Source organism: Bos mutus, chromosome 3, assembly GCF_027580195.1.
Source record: "Bos mutus isolate GX-2022 chromosome 3, NWIPB_WYAK_1.1, whole genome shotgun sequence".
Classification (NCBI taxonomy): Eukaryota; Metazoa; Chordata; class Mammalia; order Artiodactyla; family Bovidae; genus Bos; species Bos mutus.
Window position 1 is genome coordinate 81,718,949 of NC_091619.1, and position 22,602 is coordinate 81,741,550.

Genomic DNA, 22,602 nt, shown 5'->3' on the forward strand with positions numbered 1-22,602 from the left:
TCTAGAGCTGGTGATCTAAAACTACTGGAACCCATGTGGTGCAACTACTGAAGTCCTTGCACCTAGAGCTCGTGCTCTGCAACAAGAGAAGCCACCACATTGAGACACCTGCACATTGCCACAAAGAGTAGCCCCTGCTCACTGCAACTAGAGAAAGCCTGTGTCCAACAATGAAGACCCAGCATGGCCAAAAAACTAAATAAGTAAATAAATCTCCTGGTAGCTCAGACGGTAAAGCATCTGACTACAATGTGGGAGACCCGAGTTTGATCCCTGGGTTGGGAAGATACCCTGGAGAAGGAAATGGCAACCCACTCCAGTATTCTTGCCTGGAAAATCCCAGTTATTGGGATTATTGTTATTGATATTTCTCCCGGCAATCTTGATTCCAGCTTGTGCTTCTTCCAGCCCAGCATTTCTCATGATATATAGTTTCTCATGCATATAAGTTAAATAAGCAGGGTGACAATATACAGCCTTGACGTACTCCTTTTCCTATTTAGAACCAGTCTTTTGTTCCATGTCCAGTTCTAACTGTTGCTTCCTGACCTGCATATAGGTTTCTCAAGAGGCAGGTCAGGTGGTCTGGTATTCCCGTCTCTTTCAGAATTGTCCACAGTTTATTGTGATCCACACAAAGGCTTTGGCAGAGTCAATAAAGCAGAAATAGATGTTTTTCTGGAACTTTCTTGCTTTTTCAATGATCCAGCAGATGTTGGCAATTTGGTCTCTGGTTCCTCTGCCTTTTCTAAAACCAGCTTGAACTTCTGGAAGTTCATGGTTCATGTACTGCTGAAGACTGGCTTGGAGAATTTTGAGCATTACTTTACTAGCGTGTGAGATAAGTGCAATTGTGCGGTAGTTTGAGCATTCTTTGGCATTGCCTTTCTTTGGGATTGGAATGAAAACTGACCTTTTCCAGGCCTGTGGCCACTGCTGAGTTTAGGTAATTACTATTAATTTTCTCTGGATAATGATATCATGGCTATTTTTAGAAGCTGTACACTGAAGTATGTAGGACTAATGATATCTACAACTCACTCTTAAATGGTTCAGAAAAAGCTAAATAGATGAAGCAAACATGGCTAAGTTAACTGCTGAAATCTAAATGATGGATTCTGTGGTTATTTTTCATATCATTTTCCAATTTTCCTGTGTGTTCAAACATTTTTACTATAAAAAGTTAAAAAAATAAGTTAAAAGTTCCTACATGAAACTTAATATGACCTTAAGATCTTAATATGACATTTTAAACCACACTTCTGTTGTTGTTGTTGTTGCACTGGATCTGTGTTGCTGCATGCGGGCTTTCTCTAGTTGTGATGGAAAGGGGCTACTCTTCATTGTAGTACTTTGCGGTAGCTTCTCTTGTTGTGGAGCACAGGCCCCAGACACTTGGGCTTCAGTCATTGTGCATGTGGGCTCAGTCGTCGCAGGGCTTCAGTGGTTGCGGTACATGGGCTTGGCTGCTCCACAGCACGTGGAATCTTCCTAGTTCAGGGATCGAACCTGTGTCTCCTGCATTGGCAGGCAGATTCCTATCCACTGCGCCACCAAGGAAGTTCCATAGGATTTTTTAGAACATTCGTCTTTTAATACACACTGAATGTACAGCCCAGCGCCAGTAAAACAAATGCCAGCCAGACGCTGCTGATGTAGCTTGGGGAGAAGAGTTACACACTAGGCAGAGTGCAAAGTACAAAGCAATACATGATTGTTTGTGTGTTACAAATAGTATGCAAATTGATACACAAATAAGTATACACAAGGTACGCAAATAAAAAGAGTTTAGAGGAGAAAAGGTAAGATTTTTGAATGGCAGGGGAAGGTATCACTCAAGAGCTAGAAGCTGTGCAGTCCATTTCAGTAAAATAGACTTAACTGCTGCCTATAAAGAAGGCACACAGAGATGTGTTAGATGGGGCAGTGGATAGAGACATACCACTCCCCTACATTACAGTGGCCACACACAAAACAGATGACCACAACGTAGTATGATAAATGCTCCAGCAAAGTGCTCTTCAAAGGGCACTAAAGGGTATGAAACACATAGGAAGGACGCCCAAACCATGAAAGAAGTGCAGATTTAGGGTCAAAACCTATAGCAATATAAATTTAAAATGTAGGCATGCCCAGTAAAGAACTGCTGATTCACAGATGACACAGTTCATTTGATACAGCAGACTAAAGCCAAGGGTTCTATCAGAGATGCTGAAAATTATTATATTGGTATAAATATTTATGCAAACCTTTTAAGGTCAATATAGCATATGTACAATTTGTATTATTTAACCAATTTTAAATTTCACACATACAGTGCAGTTGACAGGGCGTCTATCTTTCAGCAGCAAAATTTCCACTATCATATAAAACTTTAAAAGTTCCAATGTAAATATCAATATAATTCAATATCAGTTGAAAGCAAAAGTTTCCAGAATATAATAATATATCTTCAGAGAATGAAAAAAAAATGTACTCAACTTCTGACAAATTCTAGTGAAACTATTTCCTACTCACTAGTTATGTAAGTAGTCATTCAACTTAAATTGAATGTGTTCCCATAATTACCAAATTTGTTGATCTATCTGTAAGTTGACAATTAAAAATTGGCATGCATAGAATTATGTATTTGTTCCATAAATCTACTATTCTTATAATCAAAATAACAATATCATTTTATAAATCAAAGTGTCTTTGACAGAAATCCACGTTTTATTTTCTCTTGCTATAGTTCACAGAGTAAATCAAGAAATATTAGAATCAAATATTAGAAGTAAAATGAAACCTGAAGTTTGCAAAATGTCAAAGCATTAGACAAATGAGAGCCTCTGGAACAAAGGTTGGCAAAGCTTTACTATTTAAATGCAAGTAATAAATGAAATTTGGAAGCTTTTGGGGAAAATGATTTCCATCTCCATTTAGAAACGCTGTCAGAGATTAATGCATATCAGGGTTCACGTTCTAACATTTGGACTGGCATATTATAATAGGCAAAGGAAACTCTTCTTCAATGCATAAATGAGCTGATTCACTTCTCCATCACTGGGTTACATAAGGTAGGCAGGTTTTCCTTCCCAGACTTACAGAACATCATAATTGAGTTATTCTTCTAAACCCAGACTGCAAGGTTGGAGGAGGGACAGTGGAATTAATTACCTCTGTCTGAGGGCCCTTCATGTAAAGAAGCAGACGAGGATGTTTTCCTTCGAACTAGGGTTAGGTGTACCACTTGTCCTGCATTTCGTAACACTTCAACAACATCCTGGTTGGCAAAACCCTGAATATTCACACCATCAACCTACAACATTAAGAGATACATTAAACAGAGGTTTCAAGTTAGCTTCTTTTGAATGCAAATTTAGTAGTAAAACATGCTGACAAACTTCCTGAGAAACTAGAAAGCAAACTGAAACCTGTATTCCTAAGTCATACATTTGACTTATAGCCTGAAAGAGGCAATGGATCTTAGTCTCTGACGCTATTCAACATTCAAAGTGCCATAAAATGTGGCACTTTATACACAGCTCTCAAGATGTATTAATAGAAGCCATTATCACTAAAGTTGAAAGGACCATCTAATACTTCACCCCTGTACCATATAACACTGTGTGATATTTTCCAGAAGGAACTAATCTCCCTCCATTAGGTTTTCCAGTATTTTTAAAAAGCATGTGAAAGAAGGCATTTACTAATCTCAATCAAGTCCAGTCATACATTCTTTTTGTTTTGGAGGGGGTTTGTTTTGTTTTTGTTTTTATTGGGCTCTAGACAATGGGTTGTGAAATATCTCTGCAAGTTATGCCCCACTAGGGAGATGTCCATTCTGATTTTCCTGGGGGAGCTTTCCGAGCTTTTGCTTTTGCTTGGAGTTACTGCTCTTGCTGGCAGTAACCTCTTCAGGTCCACTGCTGAGTGGCTCCTCCTTGGAAGACAATTTCCTCTTTTCCTTGGGACTCTCTTGCTTCCTGACTCTTCAGGGTCACTAACTGGTTCTTCTTTGGTGAAAGTTTTCTTCCTCTTGGAAAGACTTCTACTGCCAGCTGTTTCTTCAAGATCACTACCAGCTCCTCCTTAGAAAAAAGATTTCTTCTTCTTGGGTTTGGAGAAGGAGACAGAAGAGTCTTCCATTCCATTCTTCTGAGAGCCTCCTGGGGCTCTTCGTTTTTCTTTTTTTGGGGTCTTTCTCTTGTCTCCTCACACTCCTCTGGGATACTACTGCTTTCTGAAGATGGCAGGGCAACTGCAGCCAGCCCTCTCTTTTCCTTCTTCAAGCATTTCTTCTGTCTCTCCAGCTTCCTAATCATCTTAACAGCCACCTCCTCTACTTGACCCACTCACTGCCTCCTTCATGACAGATTTTTTCCTAAGATCTCTCCAGTCTCATTGAAGGACTGCTGCTCCTCACCTTGTTCCTGAAGTTTCTCCCCAAATGTACAGGTGGGTACCTCAGAGAAGCAACCAATTTGTGGAGCAAAGTTGCATTTGTTTGCCAGGAATCAAGAGATGCAGTCTTTGTTCTTAGCAGCTGCTCAGCCAAGGAAGGTAGAGTGGAAAATGAGTCCATATTTTGAAGACCCCTTGTCTTCAGGGCTCTGGAAACTTCATCTCTTTGCTGGGCCCAGGGAATCACACTCTTAAGTCCAACAGAACTAGTAGGTCTCCTCACTCAATCTTCTTCAAGCTAGTCAAACCACTGCTTAACTTTTTCCCTAAGATTTTCTCCAAAGTTTTATCACCAGTCCCCAAATGGTCAATTCCAGCAACATTTCTTAAGCCAATACTGGAAAGCCAAGGGTCATGAAAGGGGCTTCCTTAGATGGACGTGAAGGACAAACATTCAAATTATACCAACATTTGTTTCTGATTGAATCACTAAATTAAATGTGTGTCTACCTGCTTCAAAATTATTATGAAAATAAACTGTAAAATTAAACTAATTTCTACTAAATGGAGGAAATACCAATCTCAATTGATGAAAGGCAATGACTATATTCTCACATACATAGAATATCTCAATTCTGTATATCCTCAAAATTACTATGTAAGAAGGAAAGGACATATGTATACCTATGGCTGATTCATGTGTATGACAGAAACCAACATAACATTCTAAAGCAATTATCCTTCAATTAAAAAAATTTTTTTAATTACTGTTAATAGAAAAACTACTTTCACAATGATAAATAGTTCCAGTAAATGGTCTATTAATTACATATAAAATTGATGAATTTAAAGAACACAAAGAGGTGCTTGAAAAGTGTTTTCTAGGAGAATGTTAGAGAATCTTTCAAATATATGTGTAGGCATATTATATAATATACATATGTATGTAGTATTTTTTTCCCCTACCAAAACCATTAATGACTCCATTCTTCACAGGCAGTTAAAAAAAAATTAGAATGGATAAATAACTACTGTATAATATGGAAAACAATATCCAATTTCATGGGATGAACCACAGTGGAAAAGAATATTAAAAAAGAATGTGTATATATATATATATGTGTGTGTAAAACAGAGTCACTTTGCTATATAGCAGAGATTGGCACAACACTGCAAATCACCTTGTACTTCAATTAAAAAAAGTTTTTAATTAAAAAAATTAAGGACCATGAGAGTCCAAATTGATAAGATTTCATTGTACAAACTTAATTTTTTAAAACATTATAAAACTATATTAAGCCATTTCCATTGCATATATATTATAATAATGATAACTCCCCCCTCCCTCAACTTGATTCAATCCTGTAACAGAGGGCAGTTACTTACAGCAACTATCTGGTCATTCACTTGAATCTGACCATTGTGATATGCGGCGCTGCCAGGTATTATACTTTTCACATAAATCCCTGAAGCTTCTCCTAAGATGCACAAAACATATGGAAAAAAGCTCTAATTAGGCCTTGATTGCAAAATTCATATCAAGAGGTTAATTAGCTAAAGGGGCTCACTAGAGGCTTGATAAATGCTGTTCTGAACACAAGCAGAGAAACTGATGGATTATTTCAAACTGTCACCATCACAAGTGACTCGAATTTGAAATGATTTGACTGATACCTATTTTTGGAAAAATAATCAGTAATGGAACCTCGATGAAATGCACTCCAATATCAGCTGGAATTCAGGAGAGCTCAGATTAAGTCTTACCTTCTCTTAGTTTTTCTCCCTTCTCACTGGTGACCTGGCATAAGCCTTCATCATTACTTACCAGCATGAAGACAAGAGAGTCCTAGTAGGTTTTCGTGCCTATATTTAGTTGACTACTCACATTAGCTTCTATCTGTCTATCTTTAGATCTCATGATATGTATATATAAATTGCTTCTGCTGCTAAGTCACTTCAGTCATGTCCGACTCTGTGTGATTCCATAGACGGCAGCCCACCAGGCTCCCCCGTCCCTGGGATTCTCCAGGCAAGAACACTGGAGTGGGTTGCCATTTCCTTCTCCAATGCATGAAAGTGAAAAGTGAAAGTGAAGTGGCTCCATCGTATTCGACTCCTAGCGACCCCATGGACTGCAGCCTACCAGGCTCCTCCGTCCATGGGATTTTCCAGGCAAGAGTACTGGAGTGGGGTGCCATTGCCTTCTCCATATATAAATTACAACTATATAAAAACTATACATGCCTATGGGAAGGGGTTGGAAGAGAAGTTAGAAAAAGAAAGACCATAGCTCTGGATGATTTTACACTTTTATCTTAATTTCAAATGCACTTAAAATATTGTCTATAGAAGGCAAATAAACATCAATGGATTCCTACAGCCTATGTAATAAAATGTAAGTTTGATAGAATCACATTGAAGGACTTCCATAATTTGCCCCAAACTCTCTTTTTCACTTCGACTTCCAACTACCATCCGCTCCAATAAGACAGAAGTCTAGACACACGAGACTCATGATGTTCCACCAAAGCTCCAAGTATTTTCATGATTGTATCCCTTTTCTAATTTTTTTTCTTCCTGTTGATCTCATTCCCTCTATCAAAATCCTTCTCCTTTACCATGTTTAGTACAAATACCTATTTCTTTGTGAATTCTCCATTTCCCTCTGTCAGAATGAGTTTTTCATCTGCCATATGATGAGTTTATTTGTATCTCTGCTAAAACATATATTTCATTTATCCTCAAACAACTGAGAGTTATTTACACATTTGTCTCCCTGAACAGACATTTCTTACATTCATTTTTCTACTCCCTCTGAAACTAAGCAAATCAACTGCTCAAAAGTTCCAAAGAATAAAGCAAAAATTATTTTGAAAGACTGCACATTAAAAAGCATACTGAGTTATAGAATATTCTAGTTTTTGGATTCAATGCTACTTCTCCATTCCCTGCTCAAGTCCCAAAAACTTCTTTTGAGGGTAAAGTAAAATGTTTCTTTTCTTCATTCGGTAATATAAACATCAATTTTTCTCAATTATCTATCAGCTACTCACTGCATTTTACTCTGTAAGTATATTGCTAGGTTTACAACTTGAAAACTTAATGCAATAAAGCTTCCTAAACCACAAGTTTAGGAACTTAGCCATGATTTCTCTAACCGGACAGCATATTAAGAGCTACTCAACACAGGGTTTTTTTGGCAACATTATTATGTAATCCATACTTAGCTCTTTTGGAACTCATTTAAATTCTAAACCTAAAAATGGTGGCACTCAGAAATATCTACAGGTCTGAAAGCAGCTATTCCATTAGGCTAAAATAGCACAAGGTGGTCTGACATGAATTTCATTCAGGACTCTGAATACATTAGCACTTTTAATCTTTCCCACCTGCTATAAAATGCAAAATAGTAACTTTAAAAAATTAACTCTCTAACCTTGCAATTTTTAAAACACTAGAACATTTCATAACTCTAACTTTTCATCTTACAAGCAAATATTCGTGAAAAAGATTTATTTTTCCTTTTTACAGTTATTTCTTATCATAATAGGATAACTCATACAGTGAAAATTACCAGAGCTTTGCATGAAAGAGTTCAGGGAATATTATTCAGACATACTTGGGCACTTATTCTTGCATTCACTTATTCTTACAAGTATTCCCTTTATATGAAAGAAAAATAATTCTAATTAAAGTGTTCATTTTATCTTCTTTTGATGATTAAACATAATAGCAATATTTTTTGACATTCACAATACGAAATACAAGCAGTAATCATTTTACTTTATCACATATAAAATGCCATAATATGTAACACTCACAATATTCAAAATATACATCTTAGAAACAAGAGGAGGTATAATTCAAATGTTATACATTGTGTTGGATAATTAAATTCTTTTGTTAATGACTATTGAGCCAGCTATAAAACTACTGAGATAAAACTGATTCTCTAATCATTTTTTGTAACTAGTTGCTATTACAGATTCGTGGTTTTATTGTTCAATGTTTAAATTAAAATCTGCATATATTTAATTTTATTGTCTAGAAACTTTAACATCCTTTACAATTATTTCCAAATATAAAACAGAGATGATTCATCTACCTGTCTGAGACGTTCCAACATAGCCAACAATTCTAATCCCAAGACTTTGTCCATCTTTTTTAATGAGTTCAACATCATAAGTTTCAAAAAGAGTAGCATTGTCCTGAAAAGAAAAATAATCTTATTATGTATAATGTTTAGTTATATAACTGTATGTATAAAGGCAATTTGTGAATGGTTTGTCAAGTATTTTCTGAAGACCTGTGGTACACAGAATTTTAAGATTGTCCTCACGACTTTTGATCCCTGATGCCATTCCTGTGTTTATGTCATGAAAAAGGGAAATTATCCAGGGAGTCTAACCTAAGAAGGCATCCTTCAAAAGCAGAGAGTTTTCTCCTATTGATGGTAGAAAGGGATGTGAAAAAGATGTGAAGCATAAGGACTGGACCTGTGGTTTGAAGAAGGAGGCATCATGTGAGAAGGAACACAAGGGGCCTTAAAGAGCTGAAAGACGTCCTCTGTTTACAGACAGTAGAGACTTTTGGTTCTACGGCTATAAGAAACTCTATTCCACAAACAATATGACAGAGTTTGGAAATGAACTGTCCCTAGAGTATCTAGCTAAGAGCCCAGCCAGGCCCATAACCTGATTTAGCTTTTGTAAGAATCTAAGCAGAACCCAGCCAAGTTCACCAAGACTTCTGACCTACAGAAATGTGGACCAACCATGGGTATTGCTTCAGGCCACTAAGTTTGTGATAATTTGTCACACAATGATAAAAAATTAATACAGCCACTTAGAAAAAACTCACCATAAATTTGGATCTGAAAGAATTTAATGTAAAGAAAAAGAAACAAATGGAAGACTAATTATACTAATAATTATTATGAGCAAAAAGTGTTAACCTAAAACTTATCATTATTTGTCTTCTAATTAAAAATTTTCTGTAAAAAAAAAAATTTTTTTTCTGTAAAAAAGCAGTTCAGTTCAGTTCATTCACTCAATGGTGTCCAACTCTTTGTGACCCCATGGACTGCAACACAACTGGCCTCGCTGTCCATCACCAACTCCCGGAGTTTACTCAAGCTCATGTTCATTGGTCGGTGATGCCATCCAGCCACCTCATCCTTTGTTGTCCCCTTCTCCTCCCGCCTTCAATCTTTCCTAGCATCAGGGTCTTTTCCAATGAGTCAGTTCTTCACATCAGGTGGCCAAAGTATTGGAGTTTCAGCTTCAACATCAGTCCCTCCAATGAATATTCAGGACTGATCTCCTTTAGGATGGACTGGGTGGATATCCTTGCAGCCAAGGGACTCTCAAGAGTCTTCTCCAACACCACAGTTCAAAAGCATCAATTCTTTGGCACTCAGCTTTCTTTATAGTCCAACTCTCACATCCATACATGACTACTGGAAAAACCATAGCCTTGACTAGACGGACCTTTGTTGGCAAAGTAATGTCTCTGCTTTTGAATATGCTATCTAGGTTGGTCATAACTTTTCTTCCAAAGAGTAAGCATCTTTTAATTTCATGGCTGCAGTCACCATCTGCAGTGATTTTGGAGCCCAAAAAAATAAAGTCAGCCACTGTTTCCCCATCTATTTGCCAAGAAGTGATGGGACCAGATGTCATGATCTTAGTTTTCTGAATGTTGAGCTTTAAGGCAACCTTTTCACTCTCCACTTTCACTTTCATCAAGAAGCTCTTTAGTTCCTCTTCACTTTCTGCCATAAGGGTGGTATCATTTGCATATCTGAGGTTATTGATATTTCTCCTGGCAAAATGATTCCAGCTTGTGCTTCATCCAGCCCAGCATTTCGCATGATATACTCTGCTGCCGCTGCTGCTGCTGCTAAGTCACTTCAGTCGTGTCCAACTCTGTGGGACCCCATAGACGGCAGCCCACCAGGCTCCCCCGTCCCTGGGATTCTCCAGGCAAGAATATTGGAGTGGGTTGCCATTTCCTTCTCCAATGCATGAAAGTGAAAAGTGAAAGTTAAGTCGCTCTGTCATGTCCGACTCCTAGTGACCCCATGGACTGCAGCCTACCAGGCTCCTCCATCCATGGGATTTTCCAGGCAAGAATACTGGAGTGAACTGCCATTGCCTTCTCCAGATGTACTCTGCATATAAGTTAAATAAGCACGGTGACAATATACAGCCTTGACCTACTCCTTTCCCGATCTGGAAACAGTCTGTTGTTCCACGTCTAGTTCTAACTGTTGCTTCCTGACCTGTATATAGATTTCTCAAGAGGCAGGTCAGGTATTCCCATCTGTTTAAGAATTTTCCACAATTTGTGGTGATCCACACAGTCAAAGTCTTTGGCATAGTCAATAATGCAGAAATGGATGTTTTTCTGGAACTCTCTTGCGTTTTCAATGATCCAACGGATGCTGGCAATTGGATCTCTGGTTCCTCTGCCTTTTCTAAAACCAGCTTGAACTTCAAGGTGTCTAAAAACATAACACCTTGCTTTCAATTCGAACCTTTAACAATAAAAAGTAAATAACTGATTGCATCAAATTCTCACTGACCACACAGCTACATTGGTCCCTCATTACAAAGTAGAAGTCTTCAGAGATCCAAAGTAATGGAGGGAAAAGAAAATGGTTCTAACAAGTTTGGAGAAGAAATCAAAAGAAGAATATCTGTCAGAGATATTAGAATTATATATCTAATTCTATTACCTCTGACAGATTCTAATATCTCTGACAGAAAACTTCTTCTCCTGTGGTTCCCATTAGGGAAAGCCTTTCCAGAAGACAGCAAATGGTTCCTCAAATGAATATGAGAGGTGGCTTTCCACCCTCTTCTGCCATAATCACTTCTCTTTTCTTTCCTCTTCTTCCTGGCTCCTCCTTTTAAAAACTATTTATTTCCTTTCACCTCATTATCTCCTGATTCAGAGCCTGTGATATGGTTGGAAAGAGCTTGGAATTGAAGGGTGAGGGGGCCAGATTAAGGTGTTCAAAAGCTACAAATTCTCAGTTTTAAGATAAATAAGTACTAGGGATGTAAGGTACAACATGATAAGTATAATTAGCATCATATATTATATATAAAAGTTGAGAGTAAATCCTGAGTTCTCATCACAAGAAAAAATTTTTTCTACTTTTTTAATTGTGTACCTATACAGATAGAGATAATGGATGTTCACTAAACTTACTGTGTGATGATTACTTCACGATGTATATAAATTAAATCACTATGCTGTACACCTTAAACTTATAAAGTGCTATATGTCAATTATATCTCAGTAAGACTGGAAGGAAAAAACAAACAAACAAAGAGCTTAAAAGGGACCAAAAATTCAAACCCCAGTTTGCAACTTACTACCTATATGACCTTTAATAAGTTATCTGGACTCCCATCTCCTCATCTATTGAATGGATAAGACCTATCTTGCAGAATTCTTCCAAAGAATTCAGATGACTTGGATAAATCTAGGTGCTTGAGAATGATTAATAATAATGATTATTATATAACTATAACAATTGTTAGCAATCAGGATATTATTATTACTAGTGTCTATTGCCTTTGGCCAGTTTGGTCTTATCAATGATAATACTCATACATTGACCAGTATTTAAAATTTCCCCTCCACTACCTGGATATTTCTTCACCAATCTAATGAAATAGGAATGGCAGGTATTATAGTCTCCAATTTACAGATGAGTAGTAGAGGCTCAGGGAAGTTGAAACCTTAACCCTGAGAAATGACAAAGAAGAAAATCAAACTTGTCTAGTATCTCCAAGTTGGGCTCTCCTCTGCTTCATTGTTGAGCACTGAGACATGACCCACATCCACACAGCACTTGGAACTGAAAGCATTTCTAATCCGGCAATGTATCACACCCAGTACTGAATCTATGATGAAAGAATAATTTGTATACTCACAGAACTAGGGCTCCTATTGGCCACAGCAGGCAAAGCAACAGGCAAGGCTGCAGGAGTAGGAGGGGTTATGGAAATTTCACCAACTGGGTCTCTTGCAACAAGCATCCTGACAGAATTCCCACAGTTCCTTAGCACTTGCGCAACTTGCTCACTGGTCATTCCCTGCACATTTGTGCCACCAATCTTCAAGATGTGATCCCCTGTTTTGAGTCTTCCATCCTTTAATCCAAGAAAACAGAAAAACAAAACTATTCTGAGAAATCATTGATCTAATTTCACTCATTAATAACAATTCATCAGCAGGAGAAAGAAAAGAGGCCTTAAAACTAAAGTCTATTCCCCATCCTTCCTTTTCCCCAGTTTTGTAGAAACCTGTATGAAAGAAGGTGTTAGATCAAAATAATGAGAAAACTATATGCTTTACTGTGAATTCTGCAGAAGGCACTAGAAGCTACTGCAAGCAAACAGAAGTTGTGAAACAGAAAGGCAATTCAATTCAGAAACATTTGGAAAGACTTAGAGAAAAGGAATAGGTGCAAGGAGGAAATTATTATGGAAGAAGAAAAAACTAATTGCTGGATTTCTACTTTAAGCATTGATAATTTGATATTCTATTTTTACCAATGCAACAAACATGAAATAAAATAACCAACTACTTGACAGTCAGTACTCATGAAAAATAAGGGTAAGATGCTTCTGTGAATAAATGATTCTTGAACAAAATTATGCCCTGAACACAGAATAAAGAATATGGAGATAAGTATTTGCATACTTGACTTGGACAAAGGACATTTCATGCTAAGTACATATTTAGTCATTTCCTAAGCATTATTTTTTCCCTATTTTACCTCAACTCAATTTAAAATGATGCAGATAATTTGCACCTGTCACCGAAAGTCAAACATTTTCTTCTTTCAGAAAAACAGGTGCTATACAGAATTCACAAGTGCAAAAACAATCATAATCAGATTGATAGGAAAGACACCAAAATGACAGCTAACTTTTAAAGTCCGGCGGCCCCAAATACTGCATATTACTGATACTTTCTGATTAACATTCTCCTTTCAGAGCCTGTCTATTGTAGAAGGAAACTAAAAGGTATAAAGTCCTTTTTGTTCTTTAACAGAAATCATAAATCAATGATAGCCAATAAATAGCTATGCCAAAATTCAGTCATAGCATGCTAATCACACGTTCAAATATAAAAGTTTATTAATGCACAGATTCTTTCAAAAGAAAGAAAAAATTATGCATAAGGGCAAAGATAGTATGAAAGGCAAAAAATTAAAATAGCTGAGGAAGGGGTAATACACTGTTACAGAGAAAACACAGTATCATTTATATAGTTTTTTTTTTTAAAGAAAAAAATACTTTAATTCAAGTTAGCATGTCCATGCTGAATTAGCATAATCCATAGCATTTATGGGTTTAAAAAATATTTATTACTCTGTATTGTAAGTTCTCTGCTAGGTTGTTATACATGATAATTTCAATTCAAAAACTATTTGAAAATCTAAAGGATTTTAGGTCTGAGCTACAAAAGAAATAAATGTTTCTCTGAAAATTAAAAAATAACACTAAATACCTACTCAATTTAGAAAATGAAATTATTACCACTTTTGATTCCAAGCTATTTCTATCATTGGTCTTTAATTAAAAGGCAACATGTCATTGACAGAAAATAATGCTGCTGCTGCTGCTCCCGCTAAGTTGCTTCAGTCATGTCCGACTCTGCGACCCCATGGCATGCAGCCTACCAGGCTCCACCGTCCATGGGATTTTCCAGACAAGAGTACTGGAGTGGGGTGCCATTGCCTTCTCTGAGAAAATAATGACTTCATAAAATAAATGCTCTTTCCCTTAAGGAATTAAAGGAAGGCACTAAGTATTGGGTGGCCAAAAAGTTTACACTGTTTTAAGTAAAAATAAAAGACATTATCATTTTCACGAAGAATTTTACTGAACAGATTCACTAACCAAATGAAAATTTTGGCCAAACCAAAATAAGTACGTCCACCCTATGCTACTCAAATCTCCAGAGCCCTCACCAATAATTTTGAAGGATAGGGAAAATACCAGTTTATAGACATAAAGCAAAATTACTGGGAATAACCAACTGTTCAGGGGCCTCAAGCTGGGCCTTGATTATTCTTTACCATCTGAGCCACCAGGGAATGCTTGATTATTCTAGAAAGAAAATTCCTCACTTTCCTCAATAGTTCACGCCCACTCTCTAATCCTTGGCTGGTCCCATTATGGATAGCTATTATAACATGACTCATAATTGCCTGATACCAAAAAGTCAATACTTCATGACAACTTTTAAATAGGTTGTGCTCTACAAGTCAGCTTTGGGAGAAAACAGGGTAACTCAATATATTTGATGTCCCTAGAATTTCTCCACAGCACATGAAAGAGATTTCTATAAAACAAAGAAGTTTTACATGCCTATACCAATTAAAAAAAAAAAAAAACACTTCTAACTGCGGAAAATTTCTGAAATAGCTGAACAGAATTCTCAAAAGATGTATATTTCAGGTACTGTGAATTTTGGAGAGTACCTTGGGACAATATCAAATAATTTTCCTATCCATGGAATTGACCCTAATAACATCCACTGATTGCTCATTGTAACTTGTTGTTGTTCTTGTTTAGTCAATAAGCCCTGTCTGACTCTTGAGACCCCACCATGAACTGCAGCCTGTCAGGCTCCTCTGTCCATGGGATTTCCCACGTAAGAGTACTGGAGTGGATTGCCATTTCCTTCTCCAGGGAATCTTTTTGACCCAAAGATCAAACTCACTTCTGTACTGGCAAGTTCTTTATCAACGAGCCACCAAGGAAGCCCCTCACTGTAACTATGTACCAATGAACATTTCTAAAAACGTCATATAAATCAATATTTTTTCATTTCATTTACAACATTAGAGGCAGTAAACAGTAAAATGACAAGTAAAGCCATTGGAGTCAGACACATCCAAGTTTATCCTAGCACTACTTTGGTCAAGGTGTAGGGCCACAGATCAGTTACTGATCCTACATAAATCTCAGATCCTTCTTTAAGCAAGATGGGGATAAATTCCCCTCTCGTTGAGTTGTAAGCACTAAACTCAATACTACATGTCAAAAGCTTTAGCCTAGTGTCTTGCTTACAGCATTCTCAGATGCATTCATTTCTGATACTTCTGTAGACTCAGGTTTTCTTTGCCATAACCCCCAACTCTACCCCATACTGACTGATATGTACACAAAAGGAAAGACAAGGGGCCATTTTATGAACTTTTTAAAATAAGAAACACTGACTTGCTTTTCTAACTTTCTGTTACACAAGTTTATAGTCTTTAAAGAAAGTATTTAGTATTAATTAATCCCTTTAGCAGAATGTAAGTATCACTTTACGATCAATCTCAGCCACATCTAACTAAGGACCTAAGACATTCATACTCCCTTACCATGAAGATTGCCATAGTCAACAGTGAGTATTAATAGTCAAAAGTATGAGTACATTTTAATGAAAAACAATGTTCCCTTTAATAATTTTAAAGCCATAATCAGGCTACATAAGCAACAACTCTAAAGATTTAGCAACAAAACACAGAGTTAGTTGAAGAGATTTGATCTGCCATTTAGCTGGGATGAGGAGGAGAGGAAAGAGAATACTGCTCTGTCCTCTATATTTAGGTCTCACCATGGGCTTCCCTGGTACTTCAGCTGGTAAGAATCTGCCTGCAGTGCAGAAGACCCTGATTTGATTCCTGGGTCAGGAAGATCCCCAGGAGAAGGATAGGCTGCCCACTCCAATATTCTGGGACTTCCCTGGTGATTCAGACAGTAAAGAATCTGCCTGCAATGCGGGAGGTCCAGATTCGATCCCTGGATTGGGAAGATCCCCTTGAAAGGGCATGGTAACCCACTCCCTTGCCTAGAGAATCCTCATGGACAGAGGAGCCTGGTGGGCTACAGTCCATGGGGTCCCATAGAGTTGGACATGACCGAGGGACTAAAACAGCACAGCACATATTCCTTATATAAGAAAGCCAACAGCAATATTACTGTTAGAGCTGGCAATTCCCTGAAAGGCGTGACCAACCCTGGACAGGTGTACACAAGAAAATGAAAACACTGGGATCGACTCTGAATAAGTAGATTTAAACAGTTAATCTGCCACATGTGGGCTCAATTCTGACACTGCCATTTTTAAGTTGTGTAGCTTTGGGCAATTTCTTAAGTTTCCATATCTATAATTTGGTAATAAAATTTATGACTGTTTTAAGAATTATACAAGAATACTGTATATTAGGCAGATAACAAAGTCTAGCATAAAAACTCACTTCTACATTATGACTCTGATGGGCACATGACCACCCCATTCTGAAGACCTGAAACAGCGACAATCCCTTCCAGGAAAGGGTGAAAATCAGACCTGGGCTTTTATTAACAGTGCCACCAATGGAAAATCTGCATATCACATTCTCCTTGTGAAAATTCATAATGTACATCAGTATTTAATAGCTTATAATTCTTACAGTAAAGAAATCTACTTGATTTTAACTTGGTACTTTCTAAATTTCTTTGACCCTTTGTTCTCTAATAATAACCACTTTGCATCTTGAAAAATGCTACTCTAGCAAATAAGTCTATTAAAATTGCTAAAGCAGGGGGACAACAGGGGATGAGATGGTTGGAATGGCATCACTAACTCAATGGACATAAGTTTGAGTAAACTCCAGGAGCTGATGATGGACAGGGAAGCCTGGCGTGCTGCAGTCCATGGGGTCTCAAAGAGTGAGATACGACTGAGCAACTGAACTGAACTGAACTGAAAGGAGGGGGGTTGAGTGGGAAAAGATGCCAAAATATTCCACAATATTTCATCTAAGTTGCTAAATTTTTCACAAAAAAAAAACAAAACTCTTAAAGATTATTATTTGTTTCGTGCCACAGATATGTTTTGAACACCCATAAAATGACCATTCTCAACCTTCTTGATCTCCTTTACACTCAAAAATAATTGAGGATGAAGGAATAGGGACTACAAAAGGGCATAGATCTTTGTGGGTGATGAATATGTTCATTATCTTGACTGTAGTGATAGACGGTACCACGGTTACACTTTGTGTGTCATCTTGGTTAAACTCTGGTGCCCAATTATATAAAAAATCTATTTTCTAAAACAAACAAAAAATTGCGAGAAGAACAACATTCTTTTTTTTTTAAGAACAGCATTCTTAAATTGTTACAAATCTCCTTAATATCTGGCTTAAAAGAAGACAGCTGAATTTTCACATTTGCTTCAGCATTCAGTGTGTTGCCACGTGTTGCTGTGGTTGACGTATACAAAGAAACTCTGGCCTTCATCAGATATATATTTGGAAAATGGGAGAGTATTTCCATAGCTCTTTCAGCCTAATTCTTTGATAACGTACCAAAACTTGACAAGTGATGATTTCTTAAAAATTAGTTGCAATGTGGAATCTGAAACATCAACAAGTTTTCAGATAACATTTAATTAAAATCTATTCATCAATCTTGAATTATGAATGGATTTCTTTTACCTATATATTATTTTGCCATTCTATACACTGATCTTTGGAAAAAACGGACTCACAGCTACGCAGATTTTCTAAATACTGACATATGATCAATACATTATTTAATATTAAAAAATCATACTTATTAATATCATTAAGATCTATACAAGAAAATTAGAGATACCAAAGGAACGTTTCATGCAAAGATGGGCTCAATAAAGGACAGAAATGGTATGGACCTAACAGAAGCATTAGATATTAAGAAGAGGTGGCAAGAATACACAGAAGAACTATACAAAAAAGATCTTCACGACCCAGATAATCACAATGGTGTGATCACTCACCTAGAACCAGACATCCTGGAATGTGAAGTCAAGTGGGCCTTAGAAGCATCACTACGAACAAAGTTAGTGGAGACAATGGAATTCCAGTTGAGCTATTTCAAATCCTAAAAGATGATGCTGTGAAAGTGCTGCACTCAATATGTCAACAAATTTGGAAAACTCATCAGTGGCCACAGGACTGGAAAAGGTCAGTTTTCATTCCAATCCCAAAGAAAGGAAATGCCAAAGAATGCTCAAACTACTGCACAATTACACTCATCTCACACACTAGTAAAGTAATGCTCAAAATTCTCCAAGCCAGGCTTCAGCAATATGTGAACCGTGAACTTCCAGATGTTCAAGTTGGTTTTAGGAAAGGCAGAGGAACCAGAGACCAAATTGCCAACATCTGCTGGATCATTGAAAAAGCAAGAGAGTTCCAGAAAAACATCTATTTCTGCTTTATTGACTCTGCCAAAGCCTTTGACGGTGTGGATCACAATAAACTGTGGACAATTCTGAAAGAGATGGGAATACCAGACCACCTGACCTGCCTCTTGAGAAACCTGTATGCAGGTCAGGAAGCAACAGTTAGAACTGGACATGGAACAACAGACTGGTTCCAAATAGGAAAAGGAGCACATCAAGGCTGTATATTATCACCCTGCTTATTTAACTTATATGCAGAGTACATTATGAGAAATGCTGGGCTAGAGGAAGCACAAGCTAGAATCAAGATTGCTGGGAGAAATATCAATAACCTCAGATATGCAGATGACACCACCCTTATGGCAGAAAGTGAAGAAGAACTAAAGAGCCTTCTGATGAAAGTGAAAGAAGAGAGTAAAAAAGTTGGCTTAAAGCTCAACATTCAGAAAACGAAGATCATGGCATCCAGTCCCATCACTTCATGGCAAATAGATGGGGAAACAGTGGAAACAGTGGCTGACTTTAATTTTCTGGGCTCCAAAATCACTGCAGATGGTGATTGCAGCCATGAAATTACAAGACGCTTGCTCCTTGGAAGGAAAGTTATGACCAACCTAGACAGCATATTAAAAAGCAGAGACATTACTTTGTCAACAAACGTCCATCTAGTCAAGGCTATGGTTTTCCCAGTGGTCATGTATGGATGTGAGAGTTGGACTATAAAGAAAGCTGAGCACCAAAGAATTGATGCTTTTGAACCCTGGTGTTGGAGAAGACTCTTGAGAGTCCCTTGGACTGCAAGGAGATCCAACCAGTCCATCCTAAAGGAGATTAGTCCTGGGTGTTCACTGGAGGGACTGATGTTGAAGCTGAAACTCCAATACTTTGGCCACCAGATGCGGAGAGCTGACTCATTTGAAAAGACCCTGATGCTGGGAAAGATTGAGGGCAGGAGGAGAAGGGGACGACAGAAGATGAGATAGTTTGATGGCATCACCAACACAATGGACATGGGTTTGGGTGGACTCCGGGAGTTGGTGATGGACAGGGAGGCCTGGCATGCTAAGGTTCATGGGGTTGCAAAGAGTCGAGCACAACTGAGTGTCTGAACTGAGCTAAACTGAATATCACTAAGAATCTAATCAGAGGAATATTTTCCAAAATTCTAATTTCTGCTTGAAAATTCAAATTATCATCAGTAACAAATGCTGTTAGCTATTTTCCTTTAAGTAACAGGCTTACATCATTCATTTCAAGGAAACGTCTACCAGATAGCCAAGCCTGAATAATAATTTTTCTATCAGTTATTCTTTCAAAAATAAAAATAACATTCTAGATTGGCAGCTGCTGGTAAGGCAGGGTGCAAGGTGGGCAAAATGGATGAAGAAGGTCAAAGAAACAAAATTTCAGCTATAAAATAAGTAAACCATAGGGATGTAAACCACAGCATGGTGACTATGGGTAAAAATACTGTATTGTATACCTGAAAGCTGCTAAGAGAGTAGATCTTAAAAGCTCTTTTCACAAGAAAAAAAATTGTAACTATGTGGTAATGGATGTTAACTAGACTCAGTGTGGTGATAATATACAGAAGTATCACATCATTATTCTGTATACCTAAAACTAAAATAATGTATCTCAAAAAAATCAAATCTCAAAAAGTTTTGTGAATAAAGGCAAAAAACTAAAAACTCAAGTAAATTTTAAAAATTAAAATGCTGTTCCATATTAAAAAGTGGCCACTTTGTCTCACAAATGTTTTTCCTCAAGACAACCACCGTACGTACTTTAGTATATGGCAGAAGTCCTATATGCCATACTCCATTCTGCAACACAATATTACAAAGACATGCATTTAAAGGTCAAACTTTACTTAGATTAGTTTTTATTGCACTTTTTAAAGTGAAACTGCCATTTTTGTTGTTGTTGCAAGCACATGGTAAAGAAGAAAGCAATGACTCCTAGTGCGGCTTGGTGCCATTGCTCAAATACATACAAAGGCAACGGCTGGCCTAGTCTACCACTGCTTGTTCATCATCAGTGCAAATGTCAACATGGTGAAAAGGCTAATGCATCTTAGTATTATTATGTAAGTCATTTTGATGTTATAAACCCCCTGCAAGAAACTCAGGGACCCTCAGGGCCCACAGACAAAACTCTGAAAGCCATTATGCTAAATAAATAAACTTAGCTGCTGAAAGAATAATAGGAATATTAGTAGCTCCACAGTTTGTATAAGGAGAAACAATCTTGACTAGAAATAGGGAGCTGAGAAGTTTGCCTCAAAGCTATACGTGCACAGGAAGTTCATTTTTATTGTTACTTTATATGTTTTTTACTAATACTCTGTATGTTCACATTTATTGATACTTTTATGTTTACATGTTTTTATTAATACTTTAATGAAGGAATAAATGTCCATATACTGGACATAAATCCTATGGACAGAGGAGCCTGGCAGGCTCCAGTTCACAGGGTCGCAAAAGAGTCAGACACAACTTAGCAACTAAACAGCAACAACAACAAAGACGTGAACCCATACAATTTATACGTCATACTGACTATCATGGACAGTCTACGTAACATGAACTCACTATTAAGTAGCTTCAAATTTCTAAAGTGCTTTTTAAAAATTCAATGCAGTACTTAACATTTTCTTCAATGTAAAACTAAGCAGAAATAGTTGATAAATTTTATAGTGGCCCACTTTCAGCTTAAACACTGCTAAATCATGAAGGGTAGTATTTTTATTTATAATGTCAAAAAATTGTAATTCTAGTGAAATTTATCTCATGCAATATTGGGATAAAATTTTGTAATCATTGTACTATCTGATCTTAACATTTACACCCTTGAGAGATACACAGGGAGAAAATAAAATAGATACTCAGAATGCAATACCCATTAATGATTCCTTTCAATAAAAAATATTGTCTTTTGATCGAGTCAAGATGACTGTCAATCACAGGGCAAAAAAAAACCCATACAGACACACCTAAAAATGTTGATTTAGGAGCTTTTTAAAATAAAGCAGAGTGAGTACACATTAACACTTACAGAAAAAAACATTTTTAGCTATCCTTAAGTTCTGGTCACAGAATCATAATTCTAGTAACCCATGTTACATATTTACATTTTAAGCCATACAATTTAAATTGTATAAAACCAAAATGAAATCAAAGAAGGTCAACTTACTCGATCTGCTAATCCTCCAGGAACTATAGTTCTTACAACGACACCACTTGATTTTCCCCCAACGATTCCAAAACCTAATCCAGAGCCATCATTAATGAGCTCAACATCTTCAATATGGCCCCAACGAATCTACAAAGTAATAGCAAGCAAAAACCAAAGTTTTAGTAAAAACACATACATTCATTGCTTACCAATACAGTAATTATTAGTATATACAGTATTATATATTAGTATACAGTATTAAATATTAAATATTAAATATCAAGTCAACTTTCTAGTGACTCAGAGATGATTTCTATAAGATCAGAGATCCTCTTAAGGATTTTATAATCTGGTGGAGAGGTAAACTAAAACATAAACAATTAAAATATAAGACAGAATATTGGATCAGAAGACACTATAGCTCCAAGCAGACAGAAACACATTGCCTCATTCCCCTGTCTATGTCTGATACCTAGCACAGTACCAGTCACCTAGGAGGAACCAATAAACACGTGTTTATCTGAATTAAAAGAGAATAATAAAATAAAGATGGGAGGGCTATAGAGACAAGAGGTCAAATCCAATGAAAAATTATGAAAGACTTCAAGGAAAAAAGGCAACCCACTCCAGTATTCTTGCCTGGAGAATTCCATGGCCCGAGGAGCCTCACAGGCTATAGTCCATGCAGTAGCAAGGAGTTGGACATGACTGAGCGACTAACACTTTCAAGGAAAAGGCAGCATTTTAATTGCTCTACAAAGAAAAAATACATTCAAGCAAAAGGGAAATTTAAGAACAAAGCTAGGCTTA

The 22,602-nt window shown here is 37.0% G+C and overlaps 1 protein-coding gene across 4 annotated transcripts in view; it reads right to left on the minus strand.

The window, feature by feature from the left end:
* Positions 1-22,602, minus strand: part of PATJ (PATJ crumbs cell polarity complex component) — a 387,741-nt gene that overhangs the window by 329,820 nt on the left and 35,319 nt on the right. For all 4 annotated transcript variants that reach the window (XM_070367927.1, XM_070367930.1, XM_070367929.1 and 1 more), the window contains exons 7-11: positions 21,811-21,939; positions 12,333-12,551; positions 8,489-8,591; positions 5,770-5,861; positions 3,157-3,298 (exon numbers count right to left, since the gene is read on the minus strand). In XM_070367927.1, coding sequence (XP_070224028.1) covers positions 3,157-3,298; positions 5,770-5,861; positions 8,489-8,591; positions 12,333-12,551; positions 21,811-21,939 — 685 coding nt within the window. The remainder of the gene's footprint in view (positions 1-3,156; positions 3,299-5,769; positions 5,862-8,488; positions 8,592-12,332; positions 12,552-21,810; positions 21,940-22,602) is intronic.